General features: G+C 38.1%; 2 protein-coding genes across 2 annotated transcripts in view; both read left to right on the top strand.

The window, feature by feature from the left end:
* LOC140283077 (CD9 antigen-like) overlaps nt 1-17,314 on the top strand; it is a 237,946-nt gene that overhangs the window by 151,282 nt on the left and 69,350 nt on the right. The window lies entirely within an intron of this gene.
* Nucleotides 1,727-11,071, top strand: LOC140283082 (arg8-vasotocin receptor-like). Its single transcript, XM_072377734.1, has 2 exons — nt 1,727-2,925; nt 6,872-11,071. The coding sequence occupies exons 1-2, from the start codon at nt 1,833-1,835 to the stop codon at nt 7,153-7,155; spliced, it is 1,377 nt and encodes a 458-aa protein (XP_072233835.1). The 5' UTR covers nt 1,727-1,832; the 3' UTR covers nt 7,156-11,071.

The raw sequence follows: 17,314 nt of genomic DNA, 5'->3' as shown, positions 1-17,314 counted from the left end.
AAGTCTGTTGTCATGAAAAACAAGTCCTGCCTCTGAATTCATCAGGTAATCTTCACATAAATAAATCAATCCCATGCTGACTCACTCCCCAAATTCACAAAAAATGTTGAGTCAAGTGACTGAATCAATATTACATTGATGGTGCAGAGCAGTCACAGTTGATTAGATGTTGCTGTTAGCATAACCTGTTATTTAATTAATGATTCAGTTTTTAAAAATGAGAGATATAAAATTCATTAGGCTCCAGTTTCTCAGATTCACTACTTCACAGACAGAACGGCAGCATGAAGTTCATTGCAGCAGTAGAGCAAATGTTAATCCTTCTCTGTAGGTTCTAAGTCAGTTTATTTTACATTCCTCTATTTGCTGCTTGTCATGAGAACATTCCAGTTGTTTCAGGTAACAAATGTGGCCCAAATGCAGATGTAGAGGGATGAGGATTAATGTTTTATTGGTAAATCTGAGAGGAGGGCGTCTGGTTTGGGAACCTCAGGGTTACATCTCTGCTTTTTGCAGATAATGTGGTTCTGTTGGCTTCTTCAAGCCACGACCCTCTGCACATACTAGAGCAGTTCACAGCTGCGTGTGAAGCCACCAGGGTGAAAGTTCATTCAAAACTTCACCTACGGTCACGAGGCCTGAGGAGTGACCAAAAGAATGAGGTTGCAGCTGAAATGAGTTTTCTTGGTAGGGCAGCTGGGCCTAACCTTATAGATAGGGTGAGAAGCTTAACCGTCATGGGGGAGCTTGGAGTTGAGCCATTGCTCCCCTGCATTAGAAGAAGTCAGTAGAGGTGTTTTCAGACATTTGGGCACCTCCCGAAAGAGTTTTTTTTGGGTGCACCCAACTGGGAAGAGGCCCCAGCACAAACCGCTGAAGGGATTATATTTCCCATCTGTCCTGGGAATGCCTCGGGCTGGAGAGTGTCACCGTGGGGTGGGTGGATGGATGGATGGATGGATGGATGGATGGATGGATGGATGGATGGAAAGTCTGATGGTAATTATGAGACAAACAGGCAGATTGGTGTACTGGAAGAGGCTGATGTGATTGTGTTCCAAAAAGACACAAATAAAACCGACATCTGTGAGGCTGAGAGAAGGGAATGTCCTCTGAAAAACTGCAACAATCAGTGTCCTCAGTTCCTGAACCATTAAAAAGTGTCATTAAAAGGAAGCTGATGGAACACAATGGTAAACGTGACTCTATTACAACAGATTAAAGTTTTTGTTGTCTGTTAGAAAAACTTATCAACTTTCCCAAAATGAAAAGAGAACTGCAGAATTTAAAGCAAAAGCTTTTGCTGAAGGAGAAAAAAATTAGATGGGAAATTGAATATTTACACAATAAAAACCTTGTTAACTTTTTTAATGCTGAATATAAAACAATTAAGTCCACAAGGCTCACATCTAATCATCTAAATCAGTTATAGCCTTTGTTCTGTTTAACCTTTTCCAGTTTTCAGTTTTATTCTTCCCTTTTCATTTGTATTCAACACAAAACGAGCCTCATGATGTTTTTCAGTTAAGCAAAAAAGAAGACTTTATTTTATCTTATTTTTTTCATCTGACCACACACTCAGAAGAGATCTTCCAAGCAGGCTGGGCCCTTACATTATCTTGTTTTTGTGTCACTTTCTGAGTAGGAGGAGAGAGGAAGTACCTCTTGTGTGTGTGTGTATACAGGCTAATCCCCACTTGTGTAAAGTGAGTGGGTACGGGAGGCTCCTCTCAGGGACAGGAGCCTTTAAAAGACGGATCTCCATCAGTGCAGCTAAGATATGAATCAAGAGGGACTGTTTGCCACGGAGAAAATAATAACATGTTCAATTCATGCTTTTGTCACTCTCTGTGGTCATCCTGTGCAGAGCATTGAGGAATTTGGCAGTCACAGTATCCGCTGGTGACGGTTACGCACAGGCAGGCAGGCATCTCCGTGCGCCCCGAGGAGAGGCGTCCACCATGCTCTTCTCCACGGAGAGCTCCTGCAACACCACGGGTCACAACTTTTCCGATGGGTTCAGTTTATATCAGCAGCTGGAGAGCGGTACCACGGCGGTTGCCGAAAATATCAGCAGGAAGAGAAACGACACTGACCCGTTTGGACGGAACGAGGAGGTGGCCAAGATCGAGATCACGGTCCTCAGCCTCGCCTTTCTTGCAGCAGTAGTGGGGAACCTGAGCGTGCTTCTTGCCATGTACAGAACCCGACGGAAACTGTCGCGCATGCACCTGTTCATGAAGCACCTGAGTCTGGCTGACCTGGTTGTCGCCTTCTTCCAGGTGCTGCCGCAGCTCTGCTGGGAGATCACCTTCCGTTTCTTCGGGCCAGACTTTCTGTGCCGCATCGTGAAACACTTGCAGGTGCTGGGCATGTTCGCCTCCACCTACATGATGGTAATGATGACCGTGGACCGCTACATTGCTATCTGCCACCCGCTGCAGACGCTCCAGCAGCCCACGCAGCGCGCGTACATCATGATCGGCTCCACCTGGGCGTGCAGCCTGGTCCTCAGCACCCCGCAGTACTTCATCTTTTCCCTTAGCGAGGTGCGCCCCGGTTCGGCCGTCTACGACTGCTGGGGACACTTCATGGAACCGTGGGGGCTGCGTGCGTACATCACCTGGATCACAGCTGGGATATTCCTCGTGCCCGTGGTCGTGCTCATGCTCTGCTATGGCTTCATCTGCCGGACCATATGGAGGAATCTCAAATACAAGACTCGAAAGAAGGGCACGGTGGCAGAGGCCACAAAGAACGGGATTCTGGGCAGGAACTCGGTCAGCAGCGTCAGCTCCATCTCCCGCGCCAAATTACGCACGGTTAAGATGACTTTTGTAATCGTGGTGGCGTATGTTGTTTGCTGGGCGCCTTTCTTCACTGTGCAGATGTGGTCCGTGTGGGACGAGACTTTCTCCTGGGACGGTAAGACACTTGTTCTGCCCGTGTCCTCCTCTAACGTTTTGATTTAATTGGATCACTCATAACTTGTGCCAATTCAGAGTTCCTGCAGAGCTAAAGTTCCTCTGGCTTTTTAGGCCGCTTAAAATGCGGTATGAGATCACCACGCACCACTTATTCTGACGCTCTGCATTTGTCTTTGACTTTATTGTACTTCAGAGGAAATTCGTGTTGTAGGTCATAACAAAAGTCCACGTTTAAAAAATACACAAAGCATATTTCAAAACGTCTCAGCTGTCAGCATCTCAGTTTTTTTGTTCCTACGGTTGATTTAGAATAGTTAGTAAATTAGAGTTTGGTTGGAATTATCCAAGTGAGATTTTTAAAAATATATAAGAAATAGAATATAAAAAATATAGTGTATAATATGACTTTTTTGCATTTCTTTCTTGACAAATCCTGATGTATTGTTGATCACACACAACAAAAAATGTCAACTCTGGAAATTTAACCATAGTTTTAATGACATTTTGAAAAGCAGATGTGCAGCCCTAAAACCTGGAAATATTGTGAGCCTCTGAAGGAGCCCAGTAAATCCATTTCTTTATTTTTATTTTTAGCGTTCTTACATGTTATGCCCTGTTTGCACTGAAGGGGGTAATGATCAAAGAGACAAGCATAAGTGAAAATACTCACTGTGCACATGCTCAGTTTGGTTCTCGCTCTGTATATAAAAACAGCGCCACCACAGAAGAAATTACAAACCAGATTACATTTTGACGATTAAAGGTATCTTTATGGAAAAGTAGTGTTTTTCTGTATAAAATGTATCTGAATTTAAAGGCAAATTGGATTTTTGTCTTGGGTATTCGCTCGAAATAAACACAAATAACCTCTGTTGATACAGTTGTTGCTAACATATACGAATTATCTTACCTGCTACTGTCATGGGGAATTGTAACAGTCTGCTACAGTCGACTCTTTTCACAGTAGCCATTTTGACGTCAAATATTTATGACATAATTTGACTTTTTAAGCCCAAAGCCTTAAATAATGTAATTAATTGACAATTAATATACTTAGATAGTATTTCATGTTAAAAAATAACCCATAAAAATAAGTATCACATTTTGATTACTCATCTTAGGCTGATGCTGAATGACAGGTGATGCCTGATCGGGTCACTGTAGCTGAACTGGGCTTTTTAGGAGGGAGCCCTTTGACATTTTTGAGAAAATAGGCTTCTGTCAGTCATCTAATTTAATTTCTAACACAATTCATACTTACTCCAGAACCTCTAGAAGCTATGTTGGTCCACAGGGCAAAATATAGCATTTTCATAATATAGGCTCAAAAATTGTAAAATGACCATTTCAAGACTTGAAAATTCACACATACCTTAAAAAAATGTATCATAAATTGTCACAGAATTCACATGTCACTTTCTAAATTCAAAAAATGCTTTTTTAAAAGGGAAGGAAGGGATAGCTGATGGCTTTTGACTGCAGACCGAGATGCAACAGACCTGAGTTTGAGCTTCTTTACTACACTGTCGCTCACAGTTGCTTGCGTTTGAGTATTGAAATGAATAGTTATGGTTCATATGAAAAATAGAAAAAAAAGGTTAGGTATGGAAACTTTTAGGTTGAGAAATTTAAAAATACAGTCAGGTTAAAAAATGGAGAAATCTATTATTTGATCGATCGTTAGGTTGTGTGAACAAAAGCAGTATTTGACAGTTTGCTGAAATATTGCTTTTAAAACATACACAGCACTCACCTTCCTCTCTTGGAGTGCACCATGATATAGGAGATTCCCGCTGAGTTAAGCTGTCAGACTAGTGAGTTTGAAATATCACTAACAGTTTCCATAGCAAGTGAAATTAAACAAAATGTGCAAGAATTATCAAAACCCTCGGGGGAAATAAACAAATTAGAAGAAAAAATAACTTTTAGTCAGCCAATCAAACCTTCAGCTCTTTAAAATCAGTTACAGAAGACAGAAGTCAACCGTGCTAACTTATTGCATATTGGCCTGTTAGCGATATTGTTAATCGAATAAGTTTGCTGACTGCTAGAAATCTCAGTTACTCACTTTATCTAAAAGGTTTGAGGTTTGTAACTGAGTACACTAAGTTGATTTCTAATTCAACAACTAGCCCTGCAAGCTTATGTCTATTCCACCATGCTAATCTGATTTAGGTGATGTATTAGAGGTCTGGATGAGAACAACATGTTGAAGAGGCAACAAAGTTGCTGTAAAGCAGTGTGGTGCAGGGCTGGAGAGCAAAGCTGTGACCTGCAGTACCTCATCCCCCAGGAGCTCCAGGGCAGTTTCACCAGACATGTGCATAAACAAAGTGAGCATAATTCAAAATAAGCACATAGTTTTAAGGTTCACAAACTTACCAAGTGTTGATCAATTGGCTCAATTTCAGTCACAATTTCCTGTCTGACAAAAGAAACAGAAAAACATGAATGAAAGCAGCTTTAGTGGGACTGTATTAATATATACTTATGCTTTACGGTTTTTACAAAAGGATGCAAAAATATGGAACTTTAAAACATACAAAGTGCCTATACCCATTTAATTCTAGTTGAGTGTAAATCACAAATCACAGATGAATTATTTTGGGTGTGTTATTCCGGTTTTAAGAAGCTTGATTTCATACGATTTTGGTCGACTGATACAAAGCTTAGCTGTTCTCTAATGCTGTGTCAACGTGCTTAGTAATACATGCTGAGTATTTGCTTCAGTTTTCATCCAAGTAAACACAGTTAGAGATATTTTTTTCCATAACCGTTCTTTGTCAAGTTTTGTATTTTAGCTGAAATTCAGTTCTGTTGTCGCTTCAAAAGGGATCAAATCTGTCATGTTCAGAAAGCCTCAAGCGACAACATTTGGACATCCTGAGTCATGAGTGGAAAGCCATAATGAGATTCTTCATGTGGGTGAGCAGCTCACTCAACCAGACTGAGACAGGTTTTAACAGACTTTGAAGCAGCGAGATGTAATTCTTGTCTACACCCTCATCATAGGAAAGTAACACTGCACTGACTTCATCTGCCGCAGCTTCAAGGGAAAGATTCTGAAAATCCGGGTTACAGTTTGCTCTGTGGACCAGCTTTTCCACAAGTTTAACAGTGAAATATTACCACTTTTTACCTGTGTCATTAATGTACCAAATGTTTACAATCCTGACCGTTTCACTTTTGCTGAATCTGTTGCAGAGCATGATTTGAGCGTTCAGCAGAATGCATGTGGCGTGATGAAGTGTGCACGTCGAAGTAATATCGTTTTTTGGCCAAACAGATGAATAGATAGATAGATATGTTCAAACACAAATTTAATGTCATAATAATGTTTTTCATCACTCACAACCTGGCATATATGATACACTGCAGTAAAGAAATATATAATTAACAAGAATTGTAAACGTTAAAGAAATAATTTGTGATCTGTGAACCTGCGATTTCATTTCATCCAACTATCCTGAGTTATACATTGCTAGTCTGTTAATTTAGTGCGTTTTTAATTCAGTCATGGGTAGACTTATTATATGAATTGATAGACATATATCAGGAGGTATAGTTGTACCACACTGATACATTCCAGCAATGTACATATATGGTATAGACTAACATGACTATGCTTCATTTTGGCTCATACAGGTTTTAATCTTCTTTGCAGCAGAAATGTCAGCTTTGATTTACTTTTCTTGTAATTTACAAGAAGGGTCAGAGGTGTCACACGCAAAAAAAATCTATAATACATGAGTCCAAAGTTTACATTAAATCCTGATTCCTGTTCTGGAGAGGCTCACACTGGGTGAGATTTAACATTCAGCAGACGTATCAATGACTGAGAGCTACAGTCTGACTCCCTCATGAGAATGAGAAAGAATAAGCACTTCAGATTGGTCAACAGCTCAGAGCAAGCTTCATAAGTCTTTCTTCCTGTTTCCCTGCAGATTCTGAGAACACCATCGTCACACTCTCTGCCCTGCTGGCGAGCCTCAACAGCTGCTGCAACCCCTGGATTTACATGATATTCAGCGGCCACCTCCTCTCTGACTTTTTTGGCAGCTTGCCATGTTGCCACCGGCTGAGGAATAAGTTCCACCAGCAGGATTCTGACAGCAGCATCCGTCGGACCACGCTGCTGTCACGCCTGCAGGGTCCGCGGCTCTCAGAGCCATTCAGAGACCTCAACCTCACCATTAAAAACTGCCAGCAGGTCCCATCTGCATCATGACCACCAATTTGATTCAAGGCAACATAGAAAAGCAGGATCGAGCTGATGGTTTGTAGCAGTGCAGGAGGGTATGATCTCATCTGAGGTTGCAGCAGCACCTGCAGTTTGTTTTCATTTGTCCAATCCAATATGGAAAAGTTTATGTCGTGGCGAGTAAATTGTTTTATTAACTTTTCAGCGTGCCAATTTGCTGATTTTGGGTGTCACTTTAACTTTAACTATTAGCATGCTCGTTCTTTCTAACTCTTAGTTGAAACTGAATTGCTTTTTGAAAAAGGCAGAATATGAGCATGTGCCCACTCTGAGCAGTGGTTTCAATTCAGCAACATGAAAATGTCATTAGAGCCTTACACTGTGGTGCTGGGGTCTGGTTTAAAATGAAAAATAAACATAGTAGAGCATGAATTTATTTAATTTTGGATGCATAACCCTTGGAGCTGGTTGTATCTTTGTATTAAATATTTACTAGCTGAATCTTCAGTATTTAAAGATGAATGTAATGTTGGTCTGTATTCTCATCACAAATGTGTTCATTCATCTTACTTCTAGTTACATCTTCAGAACGTTTATCACTATTTCTGCTGTTTTAGTGTATATTCTTGGGATTGTTTTCTGAAAAAAGACACAAACCTGCCAGGTTTGGATTCACACAGAATAATGCACATTATCCTCTGTTGCTCTTTAACACTAAACACATTTTACTGAACCAATTATTTGTGTAATGTGACACGAAGTGACGAGTTAGTCATCATGTGTATTGCTTACATAAAATGACACTTGATGAGAATAACTGGCTTCGACTGGGTCTGAAGTGTAATACATTCATCTGGTGACTCAACACCAGATGACCCAAACTGGGTCCCGTGTCAATCCCTGTGTTCATAAAACTGAGTTAAGGCTTGGGACAAACTTGAAAAGCAGTTCAAACTAACAAAAACTGGACAAAACAAATAACTGTGTTGATTATTTCCACCAACCTCAGAGGGTTTTTCTGATCTTTAAAAATCAGGAAGTCGGTTTACATTTAAAGGTTATTAGGGGGTAATGAAAAACTAACACCTTACTTTAAAATATTCAAGTAGGAAAAGCAATTATTTTTAAGGAACTGCTTTGTTAGGCTGGATCAACCACGTCTCACTATAAATTCAATACAGCTCTTGTCGATGTCCTAATCAAATTATACCCTGCGTTATTTTTTGCAAAAAGTAAAAGAATTGTGATTTTAACACAGGATCAAGTTATAGATATCTGGATATGAGGAAAGATTAATTTGTCCTTTACAGAGGAAAACTGTCCCAATGTTAAGGTGATTGCTTTTATGCATCAGGAACTGCAACAATGGAGAGGTTAAAAAAGTTTCACTTCGATTTATAATAGGACAGTATTTACTGTTGCACCTCATCACTCGCAGAATTTAGGGTGATTTGTGTCCTGGAGCACAATATTCAATCCTTTTTTGTACATAACAACAAGCTAGATAAAGGAATATGGTCTTGTAGAATTAAATGAAACTGTATTGAGAGGAACATTCACCAGTTTTAATAAGTAAAAAAAGTCTCTGACCTGCATTTATTTCCTGTAGTCATGATAAGTAATCATAACTCTTTGATACATCTTCTGTTTACTTATGCTCTAAAGGCCCGTGCACCAAGCTGAAAATAGGTTGTCATAAATGTGAATCACCCTAGTTTCTTGTCAATATCTATACAGCTCATTCAGCATATCAAATCAGCATGGGGTCAGTGAGAAAGCTCATTCTGATTTGCTGTTCAGGGCATCCAATGAGTGCACAAGAATGGAGGTGGTTGTGATGATGCAAAAAACAGACAAATGTTGCTCACAATCTCATAATCTACAACTAAGTTTTTACCATGTTGTTTAAGCTAAGCTTAGGTAGTAAAAACTATTTGATTAGGATTAGAAAAACTGTTTTTGTGTAAAATAGAACATTCCACAACATCTGTCCCATGTTGCAAATTACTTTTCTCTAGTTTACCAAATGACAAGTTTGCCACATTTGCCCACAAATAGTGTGCATGCTTTACACAAAAACTGCAACTGAAATACTTTACAATTGAAACTGATGCTGGGTGTCACCAAAAAAAGCTCATTTTGTGTCCATTAGCATAAAGATAGCTTTTTGCTTCCTGTTTATTTTACTTCCGACCTTGTGACTAATTTTGGAATTCCTTGCTTGTAACTGTTAGATGATGAGGTTTCTCCAACCATATGTGAAGAGATTGTTGAAAATGTATTTCTAGTAACTTTGAAAACTTTATTCTTTAGAAAATGTTTTAATTCCCCCCCCTTAAACTCAAAGGGTATGAACATTTTCTCTGCCCAGTAGTCGTCCTAATACGCTATCATACAAAGAGACACCACACAAAAAAAGGCTGGTCAGTAACAACTGGAAGTTCTAGTCGTAGATGTAGCTTATTGTTAGCTTTGATGTTATCTGCATTGTTATATCCTCATTTGTAATCGCTTTGGATAAAAGCATCTGCCAAAGGTATGAATCCAATGAGTCCAAAGGTAAAAAGAGATGTGGAACTGTGGAACTTCTTCAGAATTGTCTCTTAATGAAAATTAACAGTGAGTAGTTTGAATTGGTTACATGTGATCTGATTATGTGAGAGGGGAGAAAAAAGCTCAGTTTGTTAATGCATGTAGGACTGTAAAAAATCAATCATCTTTAGGATTTTGCACATCCATCATCCGCCCTTATCTCCTCACACAGACTCAGATTAAGCCTTGTTGTTGCTGTTTTCATAGTTGACATCATTCAAAACAATTTATGACGCTCTTAACTTTTAACATTTAATTCATTGTTTGAAATCTGTTCATGTGAACTTACAGAACACTGATTCGTTAAGCATGATAATCAACATTTTACTGGTATATTTTCAAAGGGAAAAACTATTTTGTGGTGTAAATATTTATGTCATGCACACATTTTGATGTATGAGCATCTTATTTCAGATGACAGCAAAACTGTTTCCAACAGAGGTTAAAGTTGCAGTTTTACAAATTTAGGCCTTGACTCCGGATGTTTTATTTTTCCTCCCTTTGAAAAAAATATCTGTCCAGATATAGATACAGACAGAAATTCCCACAAACCATGAAATGATCATGACAGACCTGTAGATGTTGATCACATCTATGCTAATGACAAAATACAAGGGAAGAATATCCTGAGCATGACCAGTGGGATGATTACCCCTTAGTGAAAAACTAAAGACACACAGGTCTTAAACTGAAACAGCAGTTCGGGCAATGGCGAAACAGAAAGGCAGTTGTGATTCTTTTGTGTGGAGAGTACACAGAGGTTAAAGCCCCAGGAAAACTAGCCAGTGAGAGAAATCGCTCATTACTCAAAGTGCAGGGATGAGGATGAAAAACTTCTTTGTCGTGCATGTACGTATAAACTTGCATGTCAATGAGAAGTTAAAAAATATCAAAGTGTCTGTTTGCCCTCATGGTTTTACAGCACCATTCTAGAGGTACTTTATTCATTGTTGTTTGCTCTACAAAATGATGTAAAACTGTACTGAGTTTATGTATTTAAAGGATCTTCTGTTTCTGGAGCACAGTATTATACGTTTCATTGATAATTTTTATGTCTACTTCTGTAAATATTCTACTACAGTTATACTGAAGTTAAAATGATTATTAAGTTGCAATGAAAATGTGTTAATTGTAATCAAAAGAGCACTACATCTAATATGAGTAAATGTGTAAATATTTGTCTTTTAAAATTTGTTCAATTGGTTGTACAGTTGTATATTCCTTTGTATTGGGGTCAGTGATGGGGTACCACAGTGTGTTGTTAGTGGAAGATATTGTACCAATATATTGTATTCTGTAAGATGTAAAGTCCTAATATATATTGCACATGTCATAAAGAAAGATAAAAGTTGTTCCTTGTATCCTTACATTTTCTTATCATATTTAATTAAAGCTGCAGCTGTTGCAGTCTTCGTTAATGCAACATGTAGACATACAGATTTACGGCAGAAACATAAACCAAGCTTTAGCATTAGCATTGTCAGCATGGTGATATTTGTATGTAGCTTAAATGTACTGTAACTGATTACTTTTAGCCTCTTGGGGGGAGCAGTTGTTTTGAGCACAACATTGACCATCTCGGTTTCCTTAATGAGCTCATAAGGAGGTGAAGTTACCTGTTTGTATTCTCAAATTATAGTCATGAAAATGCACGAGACCATAGACGCGTCACAAAGTGAGAAGTAAAGGGCGCTATAGCATCTATAATATGAGCCTAATGTCCTGGCAACCGCTCTGTAAAATAAGCTAATTGTATGTTTGCTGTATTGTTAAGAAAATTCAGGCAAACTAATGAGCATATACATTAAAAGAATTGTGTTTATTTAAAATTTGCTTGATTTTTGGAAAAAGTAATAGCCCGAGACCTTATAAGTAGAGTTTTGCTTATTTCCACAAAATCACTTTTACAAGAAAAATTCATCTGTTTCACTATAAAGTCAGAATAAAGCCCCACTAAGGAAAGGCCACTTTAAGGATCATAACTTTTTTTATTACATGCTTATCAGATGGAGATATAGGCAAGTCTGCTCCTGGCTTGTCAATTTAAATATCTGAGAATTCCCTTTACTTGCTACTTGTCACTTTTATTATTTCTGATTTTAGAGGAGGAGTGCCCAGATGTAGCACAGCAAGCACAAGTAACAGCCCCAAAAGATCTCAAGTTTAACTCCAGACAAGAGGTCATATTACCTGATCCAGGAGCAGGAAATTGATACGAGTTTAAGCCAGAAAGCTCAACAGCAAAATGAAACATCACTGTGGCAACTAGCAGGTGAAAAGGAGAGAAATTATACACAGAGGTCAGGAATGAGCTGATTGGAAACAGGTGTTGAGACGCACAAGAGCGAAGGATTTCAAAATAGCCCCACATTCTGAGATTTATTCATGGCTATAGATTATTATTTTGGCTCTGACCTCTTGACTTTCGGATATAATTGCTGTAGCTTTAATTAAATGCCTGCAAGAGGTGTTTCTTTTAATTAAACAAACTGATCTGAATTGAAAAAATAACTCTAATGCTGTGCTTTTGTTGGTTAAACACCAAAATCCTCCATAATGTATTTGAATGAATTCATCCATTCATGCAGCTTAAGAAAACTCCTGAAATTGAATGGAAATATTAAAGCAAGGGAAATTTTTTCTGTGAGACTTTTTGGCCGTATCCTCAAATGAAAACACTTTTTTAAAAACTTTTTATTAACAGTGAAAAACAGAAATGGGAGCAGACTAGCAAAATGAGATGCAACTAGCATGTATGCAATGGAAAGATTTTCTTTAAAAAGGCAGGCTGTGTTGCAATCATACCTTTTTGTGTGAATTTTGACTCACCCAAGCGTCAAGCTGATCCCCTGAGAGATGATGATGAAAGGAACAACAATTTCCTGTTTGAGCTAACTTAATCAGTTTGAAAACACCTCAAAACCTGAAGTACCACACATTTCCTAGAACTTTATTTCACCTCCTTGCTCCAGAACCTCATCACACATCTGATGTCTTTGGTGTGAATGGAAATAAAAACTCTGCAGATCGTGTTCACAGACCACAACGGGAGGTCCAGGTTGACGTGAAACAGCTGAGGGAACACAGACACGCAAAAAAGACTTATTTTTACGCACCACCAACACTATAATCCAACCCAGAGGCCCTTGCCAATCACAGACATGAACCAGCTCTGGGGGGGTATCCCAGCTGTCTTGATAGGAAACTTTTTCAGAACAAGCACAAACTCCTCTATATGGTTTTTTATTTTGCTTTTAGATTTATTTTGTGTTATTGTGTCAACAGGTAAACTCTCCCAGTAATTTTCTTAAATCTATCCAACAAATATTCGAGTCCAAACAACCACATAGGCTGTTTTTCCAAGGTAGGTACAACACATGTACTAAAAATAAAAGGGTCACTGTTTCATCTAGAAGCGCCACACACCTGTAACCGAGTCTGACTTATGGTGACAGAATAAATCCTCAGACTTCATATCAATATCACCATTGGACCCCATATTTTCACTCACTCTGTCGTTAGGTTTAGCTACTGAAACTACTTAAGCATGATTTGGGCTTACACTTAATAATGCGTTTAACGTTTTGCAGCACACCATCTTGCAGACTACCCAAGTGGCACAACCACAGATTTCACATGCTCATTCAACCCTGAGAGATTGCATTTGAAAAAAATGGAAATAAGGTTGTAATAATTGCTTGAAAGTTGTTGTATTTTTTACAATCTATCATCGATTTAAGCTAAGGTATGTCCAAAACAAATTCCAGAATGTTTACAAGTTTGCAAAAATCCTGAAATATTTTGATATTGCGCTTCCTGATGAGTTTTTCAGAAAAGATAGACCAACGATAGAGATAGTTTGGGATGAATGGGATACAGAGTAAAGGACAAACTTATCTTAATTAACAACCTTATCAATAACTAACACTCTTTAAGGCATTTCCACATGAGAAGAGTGCATATTTCTTCAGAAAAAAAAGATCAACAAAAATCTTAAAACCATATTATCAAGATCATTAACATTTAAGGCTTATTACTTATGGAGCAAAAAGTGTTGGTCACATGCAGTCTATTTGGGAAGGTATATAGATGGGTACGATGACAGGAAGAGAGATGATGAAGCAGTCTTGCTGCAAGACAGAAAACATCACATTTCATCTCTATTTTTTCTGAAGGCACTAAAATAATTAAACCCAATCAAAGAGGTGGTAATTCAAGTTTTCAAAGAATAGAGAGGAAGGGAAAGAGATACAATTTGGTGTTAAAAAGGCATAAATGAGCTCAGTTATCATTTTCTAAATATCCCAATTACGTGGCTTTGCAGTGGTTTTTGTAATCATACGTTTGTACATATATTTGTTGCAATATCTCACATTTTATGAGACTTTCCTCCACTCAAATATGACTCTATGGGTCAAAATGACCCATAATTTTATATGAAGAAAATTACTCTTGTGATCATAAGAGTAACTGCCTTTGAATTGTAAAAACGGCATCCATGACGTCGCATTTAAAAAAGAATGTATCTTAGCCCAAGCCGTGATTCTTTTCTAATCCAAACCAAAATATGTTATTGCCTAAACCTAACCAGGATGTAACAAAAGTATTAAGTGAAAAACTGTTGTCAAATGCTGGTTTTCTCAAACAAGACGTTGTTTCATGCAACTGAAGCGTAACACACCCCCCTTATAAGGATTGCGTATGTTCCCCGTGCTGCTGGTAGGGGTGGTGTTTTTACAGGGCAATGTTATGAGTTGTTTTAAGGGACATGAAGAAACAACCTACATGATTGTTTCAATTGGAGAGCTTGTTGCTTTTTTATGGTGGCCTTCGTATATAAAATGCTAATCAGAGAGCTTAATTTATCTCAATCTCACTGTATAATAGATTAATACAATAAAGGCCAACCAAATAGTTCCATCACTGTTTTCCAATGTAATGCCTCCTTGTCCACACAGAGGAGCAGCTTATGTGATGATAGACAGATTCAACATTGACCTACGTTCTTGCTATATGACAATGCTCACCTGTGATGTCTTGCTACAAGACAACATGATGATGAGAGCTGTTGCTTTATTACTCATAAGGTGTTGGAGAATGGGGTTTGACTGCTCAATGTCATGCACAGGATTAAGGCTCATGCAAGACAATACTTTTAAGACATCTTTCACTTTTCTGCTTCTTTCACTTGTGAATGATTAGAGTTATACCTATTAAACAGGATAACCTAATGAAATATACATGGATGGTGTCTGCATGGGTAGTGTATTTTGGGGGAATTGAAATTAGAAATTAAAATGGAACTTTGGGTTCTATGAACCAAATATCAAGTCACACATGTCTTATATTGGAGATTATCACTAGAACATTTCCTGCCTGCTGCTTTTGGGATCTTATTAAGTTGTACATCCCCACCAACTCCCACATAAGTGAAGGAAAAAAGTGGTGCTGTCCTCTGCTGGTAAGAATCTCAGCTATTAAATCCTCTTTGCTTTACAAACTTTATTTCTTGTCTAATTCTACTTTGGTAAATATGTAGCAAAGCAGCTCATACAGAAAACCTGCTGTGAGTGAGTAAAGTCTTTGTCCACATGGGGACAATGCCGTACTTTCCTGTCTGGTCTGAAAGAATTTCAATTCAGAATCAATCACTTTGTCAACAGGGGACTGAGCTTATCAAAGAGCTGAATGCAGGAAATCAGAGAAAGGAAGTGCATTGTTAAAGACAGGAAGCATAGATGAATGCAGCAAAGGGAGGCCAGCGTCTTTTAAAAAGGGGCAGTCGTTATGATGAAAGACATTGGGCGGGGTCCCATCCTGTAGCCTTTATCTTTCTATAGATCAGTCACACTTCATTTACATCCAGCCTGTCTGATCATCTCCGTAAATGCAAAACGACCTCGTTTTCTTCCTCAGAGACCTTTTTTTTTTCCTTTTAGAAAGAGAAACCATTAACATTTCCAACACAATTCCAGTAACTAAGGCCTTTGAGAAGTCTCTCTGTGTGCCTCCTTCATGTGGTCAGATAAATAGGGGAGTTTATTTTTTCAGTCGCTTATCTCTTTTATTTCAATTAACGTATTTTTGTATGAACTGTCATTTAGGGTTGTATTTACCAAGCTTTAAGACCTGCTAAGGACCAGATATGTGTTTGATGATGTCACGCTGCATAAAACCTTAAACTGACATATAGTTTCTTTTTCACAACTGTAAGTGTGTTTAATGACTATTTTAGATGTAAAACAAAAGCAGCAAACTGGCCAAGTTTTTGTTTCAGCAACAAGAATTAGTTATAAAACACCTCATTAGCCCGTCTGTTAATCCAGTCCCTTTTGGTTCATGTGGCTTTGAATTTACACAAAACAAATGTCATCTCAAGGCCCAATTCAGTCCAATCATAATCCAATCAATTCTAATTGATTCATTTCCAGATTCATCCGAAAGAAAAAAAGAACCAAAGAAAAAAAAGTTGCCTAGCTCAGGAAACCAACTGAATGCACTGAAACTCCTCTTTGATCCAATCCAATTATAAAGTCACCAAAGACTAAATTAAGTAATCAGTTCATTTCTTAACATTAGCTTCCCAGTCTTTCTATGCATTTTAAGTTTCTTCTTAACATTTTCAAATTCCTCTTGTTTCATCATAATTGTCAACTAATGTTTTTGTTTTTTCACAGTAGGTTATACTGAAACTATAGAATCATCATAACAACTGACCCAACAAAAGAACTTTTCAAATTTGAAAGTTTTTAGGCACAACAAGACAGTTTGGCTCCTATTTGTTCCAAATCGGGCTGCTCGTATACGCCCTAATACCCAAGGCATAGCCTGAGAACCTGATGCAACCATAAGTGGCAAATGACTGCACTCAAACATTCACGGTGCACAGAACAAACCAACAGAAGAAAATAATTCAACAATAATCACAGAATTAACAACTAAACATTTATGGAAATTACAAATTTAATATTCCCAGTTTAAAACAATCCATAGACACTGATAATTCACTCTGCACCACATCACTTATTCTGTCTAATGGTGTCACAAAAGTGGCTGCAGTCTGCTGCAGTCGCTCTTAACATCTTGTGACTGTCTTTGTATCTTCTTGTGCTTTTCCAATCTAACCTAATTCTAACCTATATTTTGAGAAAATGCCCCAGGTTTATGCCATGATAAACAGTTTTAATTACATATTTATCAGAAACTTATGCCTCCCGACAAATTTTAACCATGGCTGTTGCTTCTTATTCCCTCTTTTGGTCTTCGCAATGAACTCTTTTGGAATTAAGTTTGTGCTAAACTGAAGTTGCAAAGTTTATTTTATGATATTTCTTAATTTTTTGAAGATGACTGAAATGATCGGAATCTGAAAACTTTGGGTAAGGTGGTGTTATTCCTGCAGCTGCCCTCTCAGTCTAAATAAAAGCTGTCTTAGCATTCCTCTTTTATGTCTTTCAAATAAGAGACTCAAATTTTTAGATGGAATCAACAGCAGTTGTAGATTCACATATTTCCAATGAACATTATGTAACTTTGTCTGCTTTCTGTTTTCTTGTCATCCCAAATCATCCTGGCAGAACCGCAGCTCTGCACC

The sequence above is a fragment of the Leuresthes tenuis genome, unplaced genomic scaffold, assembly GCF_036924035.1.
Source record: "Leuresthes tenuis unplaced genomic scaffold, fLeuTen1.0.hap1 SCAF_23, whole genome shotgun sequence".
NCBI lineage: Eukaryota > Metazoa > Chordata > Actinopteri > Atheriniformes > Atherinopsidae > Leuresthes > Leuresthes tenuis.
Note: the sequence above shows the minus strand (reverse complement) of the source record. Positions and strands in the feature narration are given on the sequence as shown.